At 32.6% G+C, this 9,779-nt stretch overlaps 1 protein-coding gene across 7 annotated transcripts in view; it reads right to left on the bottom strand.

The window, feature by feature from the left end:
- Window positions 1–2,840: 2,840 nt before the first annotated feature.
- TUT7 (terminal uridylyl transferase 7) overlaps window positions 2,841–9,779 on the bottom strand; it is a 51,030-nt gene continuing 44,091 nt past the window's right edge. For 4 of the 7 annotated variants that reach the window (XM_036238930.1, XM_036238927.1, XM_016130247.2 and 1 more), the window contains one exon: window positions 2,841–3,871. In XM_036238930.1, coding sequence (XP_036094823.1) covers window positions 3,804–3,871 — 68 coding nt within the window. In that variant the 3' untranslated portion in view covers window positions 2,841–3,803. Of the gene's footprint in view, window positions 8,048–9,779 lie in introns of all 7 variants that reach the window. The other 3 variants (XM_036238925.1, XM_036238924.1, XM_036238926.1) reach the window with 2 other exon arrangements.

Raw genomic sequence — 9,779 nt, 5'->3', positions numbered from 1 at the left:
TTTACTTCTTAAGTCCTCCCTCCTCCAGATATTGTAAAGATTAAATTCCTTAGAACAGTGCAAAGCACACGGCAGTACTCAAAAAACATTAATGGATATTTACAGATGACATATATTGTGAAACTACCAGTGGCAGATATATGCCATTATACATTTGTCCAAACCCATAGAATATATCACATCAAGAATGAATCCTAGTGTAAACAGACTTTGGGTAACAATGGCTTGTCCATTGGTTCATGGATTGTAACAAATGTCTCACCCTGGTGTACGAAGTGGATAGTGAGGGAAGTTGGCTTGTGAGGGCATGTGGAAACGACTTTCTGCTCAATTTTGCTATGAACCCAAAAGTACTCTAAATATTAGGTTAATAAAAATGTAAAAAAAATTACGTTATTTCTATCGATTATTGAAATGGTTTTGTACTTAATAGCTTTCAAAAGAACCCTTGAGCACACTGTCTCCTAATAGCCTCATAACTGAGCAGTAAATGACAGGAGTGTCGAAGCAGCTATTTTACAAACAATGCTTAAATTCAAGTCTAACGATTAGACGTGATTTTTAAAATTTTGTTTTTTGATTCAGAATCCTGTATATTTAACAGCCTTCTTTCCCCTATTTATACACTACTCAGTTTTTAACTTGGTTAGCTGTATTGCATGAAAGTGCTAAGTCATGAAATCTACTTGTCAGTGGAACAGTAATACCTAATGTTATTTGAAACTAGTGCTTTAAATTGGCATGCTAGAAGTTTTCATGACTATATATAATATGTGCGCTCCTTTATCTCAGAGCAGCAGCTGTCCTGTGGTGTTGAAATGAGGCAGGTATGGGAACTGTTGGTGTTTGCAAGCTGTAACCATTTTTAGATTTCCAGTGTTAGAAACTCTCAGGAGAGAAATAGATGTCCAACACTGCATTTTAGGAGTTAGTTTCAGGGTTCTAGCCATTTACAAAAGTCTTTTCTTAGTGAGAACTTACTTGATCCTCACTACTAATTTTATAGGCAATGAAACAGAAGTGCCAAGAGATTAAGGGGAATGCCACACTCTCAGCTGGAAAACTGGCAGAGCTGGACCCCAATTAAGTCTAGAACGCCACACAGTGAAGCTTGCTAAATTCTTAACTGCTGTCCAAACATGCCTGCTTTCAAAGAAGAAAGCATGGAACACATCTTAATGGTTTTAATGGGAGTTTGTTAGAGTCTGTATTTGCTTTTTGACATTATTTATTATTATTATTATTTTGCCTGTAACACTAAGAACCCTATTGACCTATTACCCACAAATTTTTCTACTCGGGAAAGTTTTTTTTTTTTTTTTTTTTAATAGAACCATTTTTGAAATACATTTCAAGATGAAAAGCAAACTGAAATTATCTCAGAACATTTGAGTAACATCTCTAAGTGTGGCACATTTTTGATACTGTACACACTGAATAAGAGATTTAAAAGGTATTGATTGGGGCTATAAAAATGGATTTCATATTTTTGTTTGTTCCTGAAAAAGAAAAGAGCCCCAGTAGTGGGGTATTTGTAGAGCTTGTTAAGAGAGACAGGCCAGCTGCATTTGAAAGATAGCTAAGCCCTGGGAACTGGACAAGGCATGGAGCAGATATTTCTGTCCCCTAAGCTGTGAAGGGGCTGTGACGAGCATCCAAATAAAGGGAGCAAAGAACCAAGGGCAATCCATTCTCCAGGTTTGCTGGTGCTGTACTGTGAGGGATCAAAAATCAAACAAAAAAACCAATACACTGGGTAGGATCTACTATAAGAATCAAAATAGAATGCAGAAAACTTTTAAACATCCTTTAAGACATTTAAGAACATGGTTTCTATGAAAAGGAAGATAATAACAAGCTAAAAGAATGAGAGAAAAAGGAAGGGGGTTAAGTTATGTTCAAGAAAATTAGATGTGAAATGACAAAATTCATGTTAGATACAGCAAACAGCAGGATGACACAAAAAATCAAGCCAGTCGTTTAGAGATTTGAACTTGAGAAGTTTTCCTATCATGAAGGAAAAGACAGAGGAATATGAAGACAAAAGTATTTTTGAGAAAAAAAATAAGAACATACTTTCCCAAATTGAAAAACACTTAGGTGGGGTGATATATTGGATTCAATTTTGTTTCAGACAAGTGTTGCCTACTCAAAAGTTATAGGGATAAACACAAAACCATCCAAGCAGAAAGATAAAACCTACATGGGAACAAAAATTAGGCTGGCCTCAAACTTCTGCTATGCCAGGAGACAACCGAATTAATAGGCTTTCCAAAGAAAGTGTGACAAGAATTTTATGCCCAGTCAAGTTGACTTTCATACACAAAGGCAAGAGAACTCAGAAGAGCAGCCACTGAAGAAAGTCATGTACAGCAGAGTTTCAGCCCAGGTTGCATAATTCACTTAATTTATGAGTTTGTGTTCGTTCAAAGGAATGATCACTAATTCTTTCTACCAGAACTGCCAATGCTAAAGTTAATTTTGACGTGATTCTTCTTTAGCTGGAATGTCTTCAGAGAATTTGTTCAAAAAAAAAAAAAAAAAAGTGTGTGGGGGGGGAGCACACACAGGTTTGTATTTATTGAGTACTCTCCTATCTGGGAATGCTTGCCCAGCAAGCATCCTCTGCATCCCTATCTATGTATTCCGCCTCAAGTCTGTGCCTCTTATTTGCACATTACCAGTGCTTGGCACATAGTGGGTATCAATAAACACCAGGTCACATGAGCATAAGTAAAGGGAGCATGAGATAAAGAGGAGCCAATCTGTACTGTTTATACTCCTTGATCTAGTTTCCTCATGAAATTTATGACTCTCACTAGAAAGTGATATGGCTAAAATCACAAGTAAAAATTCTGATTTTATTTAAAAATGATAAATGAACTAAGGCATAGTTCTGTGTACTACTGAAGGACTTGTGAAGTTAGAGAAACAGGTCCATGAGGATGCCAGACTGACCCAAAATGACACCAACCAAACTTGTGATTGGCAGAGATAGCCTCTTTAATCTTCAGGGATGTTTTTGAAGTAAACCACCCTGATTTCTGAATATCATTAAAAAGTAAAAAGCACTTCTGTCGTTTTTCCTTTGAAAATGTTTTTAGCAGCAAACAGGACTACTTGTTTTCCTTACTTCATTTTTATGAGTGAAGTAGTTTATGTCAACTTAAAATGAGAGAGGGGAAAATAAAAAGCCTTTCGGTGACATTGCTCATCCATGGAAGACTCACATAAATAAGTACTAATGTTCATGTTATCACTTCTTCTACAAATATCAATAAAATAAGGTTTGTAAATTGTAAATACAGTAGTAGTAGTTCACACATATTTGACATACTTTCACACAAGGATTCAGTAAACAACAATAAATATAATTTCTCTTCAAAACAAAAATGGATTTATAGGAAAGGATTAATTTACTTGGGGTTTATCAGCACACCATTTTTAGTGTGCTCTGAAAGGATTAAAAACCATGAAATTGTATTCTTTGAATACTGGCCCACAGATACATTTTTTTTTTTTTTTTTTAAAAACCTGGGTTAAATGCATACACCATGGCTTTTTATTAAAATCCTTAAATCTATGGGGATTTGTCATAGGTAAGACTACATTAAAATTTTTTCCCTCATTAACAATTTCATTCATCAAAAACAAAACAAAACAAAACAAAACAAAACCTGACAGTTCCCTTAAATGTTAAGTTGAAGCCTGATCTATGCTGCTGAGTCCTGTGAAATGAACCTAATTTTCAAAGTGAATAGGAACGCCTGAGTGGCCATTTATAGTGTTGCATTTTCCTTCCCTCATGATTCCTGCTGGGTCCTCTTCGCTGAGGCTTTTCCCTGAGTCATGTATTTACTGGAAAGGCTACCTAGAGGAGGGGAGAAAACAAAACCCAACATAAATAAAACAAGCCTCACTTCATTGCAAAAGCCATAACATTACTTCTTATTGTTAATTATCAAAGAAACTTTTCATACTGGAATTGGTCACTTGTCTTGAATTAAGTAGGCTAGATATAAAAAAGCATATAGTACATGAAACATGATCTATTAAACACAAGCTTAATCAAAATTCTTTCTAAATGCACACAAGTTGCTAGAGTGACATCATTTTAATACATTTCCATGTTTACTATTTCCATATTGGTGCAGGTGAACTTTTCAAAGGCTTTACTTTTGAAGATTAGTGTCTTCATTTGCAACTGAATATAATAAACTGCAGAGAATTCTTTGTTCAAAAATAAATATGCTGCCTCATTACTCTGCAGACATGAAGCTGTGAATGATGATATTGTAGCAATAACTTACTGATATAAAAAGAAAAAAGTAAATTTATTATATTTACAGGTGACGGACAAAAATGAGAATGACTAATTAAAACCATATCAAAGAACAGTTAATAATTTTTGTTCTGGAGTCTAAACAAATAGATCAATGAAACAAGAAAATTGAGAAATTCTTAAATGATTATGTATAAGAAAATAGTATATAACAAAGGTTGCATTTCAAACCAATGGGGGAAAGTATGGATTGTTTGAGAACTAGTATTGTGTCAAAGAAGTAATTTTGGGGGGGAGGGGTAGGGAGGAATTAGTTTCCTTTCTCACATCATATCCTTCTGCCTCACCCAATAACAAATGAATTACAAAATTAAATATAAGAGAATCAAAGTATAAGAAGTAGTAAATATTTATACAATCTTGGGGTGGGAAAGTGTTTCCTCAGCACACCATCATATGCTTTACTTATAAAAAAAAAAAAAGCCAACTATACACAGCACAAAGAACTTACGAACCAATAAAGAAAAGATGAACACCAATAGATAACTGGGGAAAGAACGAGCAATATACAAAAGAGAGAAAAATAGCACGAATATATGAAAAAATATTCAGTATCAGCAGGCAATCAAAAAATGCAAATTAAAACAAGATACCAATTTCTGATCAACAAATTGTTTAAAAGAAGATCAATCAAAAGGATAGGGAGGTGCGTAGAAATTTTGCTAAATGCATGTCCATATAAACCATACAATAATTTAAGTTTGTCTAAGACTTGTGATATGACTAACCATATTATAAAAACAATAGGTATGCATAGGATAACAACATGAAAAAGTAGGTTATAAAACCACATATTACATACATGTGAAATAGAAAAGGACAAAAGTAATTTTTTTATATTTATAGGTATTACATACACATGAAAAACCCACTAATGATGCATATTTGGTGCCTCGTTTTTCTTATCTATAAAATCGGGGCACTAATACCTACCCCTTTGGAGTTACTGTGAAGATCAAATGAATTAATACATGTAAGGCAACTGAAACAGTACCTGGCACACAGAAAATACTCAATAAATGTAAAAATATTATTACACTGATGTAAAAAGATGGAAAGACTTTACCTTCAAAATCTAAATGGTAGTTAATGCTCTGGAATGGTGCAAGTATAAATGACCTTTCTTTTCATTTTGCTTAACTATACTTTTTAAATTTTCTCAAGAAAACATATTAAGTAAAATTGCAAATAAAAACCCCCAAAGCAAATTCTTCAAAGCAGGGCACCTAGACAATCCACTCACAGTGAAAAATGAGTGACATCAGTCAGAAAGAGACAAAGCCCTCTACTGTAGTATTTATACCACAGATTTTCTGTTGGCCCATATGCGCACATCTTTGATATTCTGCACTCTACAAGGTATTGAAGACAGGCTTTTCACTCAAGGTGAAAAAAGGTTAGATCACTACCTTATGTTTTACACACAGCCAAATGAATTAAAGATCTAAATAGGAAACATAAAAATTTAAAGATATTAGAAGAAAATAGAGATGGATATCTTTATGACATCAGGTTAAGGAAGAATTTCTTAAAGATGACCCTAAAAACATGAACCGCATAACTATGAAAACTACTTATGGAAAAATAATCACTTGATTATCTCAAAATTAAGAACTGTGGAGTGGCAACAGACATAAGCTGGGAGACAAGACATAGTGGAGGAATATATCTGGAATGTATATAATAATAATGTAGTAGTATTCAGAATGAAAACATGAACCACATGACTATGAAAACTACTCATGGAAAACTAATCATTTGATTATGTCGAAATTAAAAACTGTGGAGTGGCAACAGAAACAAGTTGGAAGACAAGAGGTAGTGGAGGAATATATCTGGAATGTATATAATAATGTTTAGTATTCAGAATAAATGAATAATCCTTACAAATTAATAAGAAAACTGTAATGCAACAGGAAAATGGGCAAATGATTTGAACAGGTGATTCATCAAAGAGGAACTGTAACTGGCCAGTAAATATATAAAAAAGTGCTTAGCGTTAAGAGAGTCAAGGAAATATATATTAGAACACCATGTAAGTATTTTTCTCATCAGATATGCAAAAATAAACTTACTGGTGGGAATGGCATTTGTTTTAACCAATAAGAGAGTATTTTGACAGTATCTACCTAAACAGAATATGCAAATATGCTATGACCCAACGATTTGACTTCTAGGAACACAAATCCTATAGAACCTCTCATCTATGCTCATGGAGATTCACACAAGAATGTTTACCACAGCACTGTTTACAACAGCAAAAATGAGACACAATCTAAATGCTCATGTACTAGGTAATGAACACATAAAATATTCCATAGCCATATGATGAAATACTGTAAAAAACACCCAAAAACCCTAAGTCTATATAGAGCGACATATATAAATTCCAAAATCATTTTGATAAAGATATAAAAAAGCGGGTTATAGATCATTTGCATTATACAGTATATGTCATTTAAATTTAAAAAGTCACCAAGGATAATATGTTAAAAGATACATATTTTAGAGCTTTAGTAAAGAACTGGAAGGATCCTGAACTCATACTGGTAAATGCCTCTGGGATGGAGGGGGACATGAGAATGGGCCTGGTGGTGATAGTGAAAGGGCACTTCCACCATTTTAACATTTTATTAAAAAAAGATTGAAAATAAAATGTGAAAAAATAATGTCAATTCTTGAGTAGGTGGGTAGTTGTTATGTGTACCTTTTTATATTTTTCCCAAAATATTTAGAAACCATTCTAAGAATCATACCAAGCCTTATTACTCTATCACTTAAACATGTAATCCCCTATATATCTCAGCATACCTGAAGAAACTGTATATAAAAGATTTGCACGTAAAAAAAATAAGAGTAGAAATAAAACATAAATGAATTTTTATACATAATCTGAAATTTATAAAATTGTATAAGTGTGACTTGAAACTACCCCAAAGTTTGCTAGATCAAACTACTAAAATACACAAATAAGTAAACAAATGTCTGCATGGCAAAACAAATCATAAATGAGGTTGAAAGAATAATAAGCTGGCAGTGGAGGTGGTAAAGGATGTTGTGACATTTGATAAAGCATAAATGAGTTTCCTTGTGGAAAGAACTAAAAACAAATATGAATATTCTTAATAAAAAAAATACAAAGCTGTAAAAGAAGAAATACAAATGAAAAACATGTAAAAAATGTTAAAAAAGAGTTCAATGGTAATAACAGATAGTCAAGCAGACTGGCAAAAAAGACTACCTCAATGAAGTGAGGGTATGAGAAACAGGTTGTGAATAACTCTGGGGTTGTCAACATTCTCAATTCGGTATTATTGGTACCACTGCTGAACTGTGCACACTTTTAAGTGTATCATTCTCCTAACTGGGAATTTATCCCGAGGAAATAACTGGGCAAATATTCTTGATAGTGTTTTATATAAACAGTGATCTTCGAAATTGGGTACATGTATTCCTGAGCCAACTTAACAGGACAAGTGGAAAAGGAGTTTTAAGAGTCAACTGCAGCCCCCCTCGATTTCTATCTGAATTCTTTCTGAGAATGCCTTTGTGGCCAAAGCTTCCAGCTGGCTCCCAGGAATCACACCAGTTTTCCTTTCCAATTTCCCTTTTATAATTCTTCTTCTCTTACTTTATTATAAAAGACAGGCATATGTCCTAACCATCCAAATCTTAATGTGGTGTGTTGCTCTGTGGTATAAAAACCTGGAGAGATAGGAAGGCAAACAAAATGATGTTATCTGTGATAAATATGAATACCTTCAACATTTTTAAACTTTTGTTAAAAGATTAAATTTTTAGCTTTTTGTAAAATTACATTGATAGCTGATGATCATCATAAATAATTTCTGATGATATATTACTATGTGATTTTTGGTTGTCTGATTAAAAATGAATGAAATAACTGAGTGGCACTGTTGTTAATATATCTTCCATTCCCAAACTCTTAAGAGTATTTCTATTTTTAAAAATTTGCTATTATAAATACTGAGGTTTCTGTATATTTATCAACTCTAAAAATAAAAATATTAGGAACAGATAAAACAAGGAACATTGTTTCATTCCTGCAATAAGTAGTACTGATCCAAAAATACACAAATGCATGGGGGAAAAATCTCAACTATTTCATTAAATGACAGTCATTTTTAGTATGTAAACATAAAAAGTAATTTTTAATAAAAATTTATAATATTTTTGATCAATTATTCTAATAATTGTAAAAACAATTTAGAAATTTATTTTTACACTTTGAGACTTAATAGAAAGCTTAAAAATCTAATTTGTCTATTTTTGTTGTATCTAAGTATCAGAAACTGATCAATAAAATGTCTGAAATATATTATGATAAAAATATATCTTAAGATAAAATTCCGTGAAGTGAAACAAAAGAACTCAAGGAGAAAAAGGAAATGATGTAAAATTTCTGCAATATTTCTATTTCATCTGATACACTTAAGGATGATTTAAAAGTTGTATTTTAAAACGCTAATATTTACACACACACATCCCCACCCTGAAATTATGTGCTTTGCAACTATGATAAAAAATTTAGATGTCAACTTAAAAATATACAAGAGATATGGGCTTTCAATATTTTGAGAAGAGTATGCCAGCAAAAATGTTTTAAAGACAATGATATACCAAATATTTGAAAAACAGCTAGTCCATTAATAAGAAATTAAAGTACCTCTATTATTTTAAATTTACTTTCATAAAGATCACTTTTTTTTTTTTTTAAATAGATAGGCTTTAACATTCTAGTCAAGGAAAAAAGTATATAAGTATATATCATCATGAGAGAGAAAAGATATCCATTATATCTCTTATAGCATCTTTAATTTTTAAGACTGCAACATGGGATTAAAATGGAATAAATGAAGAGGTAGAAGTAGTCTCTTTGGAAAGTAATTTTCTTGGCAAAAAATTGGTGAAGGTTAAGGAACAGAAATATGTTAGTATCTTGAGATTCTCAGACTGAATAAATTGTTATATGTAAATCAGAGTAACTCATGCATAAAATCAACTTATAATCATGGTTCTCTAATCTCCACATACTCTTGTTTTATTAAGATTTCCATTATATTCTTGTCCTGTAATAAGAAATAAACTACAGCAAGGGTGGAGACTCTCTGCTAACTGAAGTAACAAGCGTAGTGTAATTTATTGAGTGGTATGTGCCAGATGCTATGTTATGGGCTTTACACATACAAAATTAATTCTCATTGCCCTATGAGGTGTTAGCCCTAATTTACTGATAAGGAAACTGAGGTACAGACAGGTTCAATAACTTGCTGAAGTGACATCACCAGTAAATAAATGGTCAAGCTGGACTGCAAACTCAAGTATGTCTGACTTTCAAAAGTTCATGTTCTTAACCATTCTCCCACTTAGTCTTCATTATTCCTTCAAAATGAGTACACCTCTAATCAATAAAACT

Source organism: Rousettus aegyptiacus, unplaced genomic scaffold (assembly GCF_014176215.1).
Source record: "Rousettus aegyptiacus isolate mRouAeg1 unplaced genomic scaffold, mRouAeg1.p scaffold_m13_p_3, whole genome shotgun sequence".
NCBI classification, from domain to species: domain Eukaryota; kingdom Metazoa; phylum Chordata; class Mammalia; order Chiroptera; family Pteropodidae; genus Rousettus; species Rousettus aegyptiacus.
Note: the sequence above shows the minus strand (reverse complement) of the source record. Positions and strands in the feature narration are given on the sequence as shown.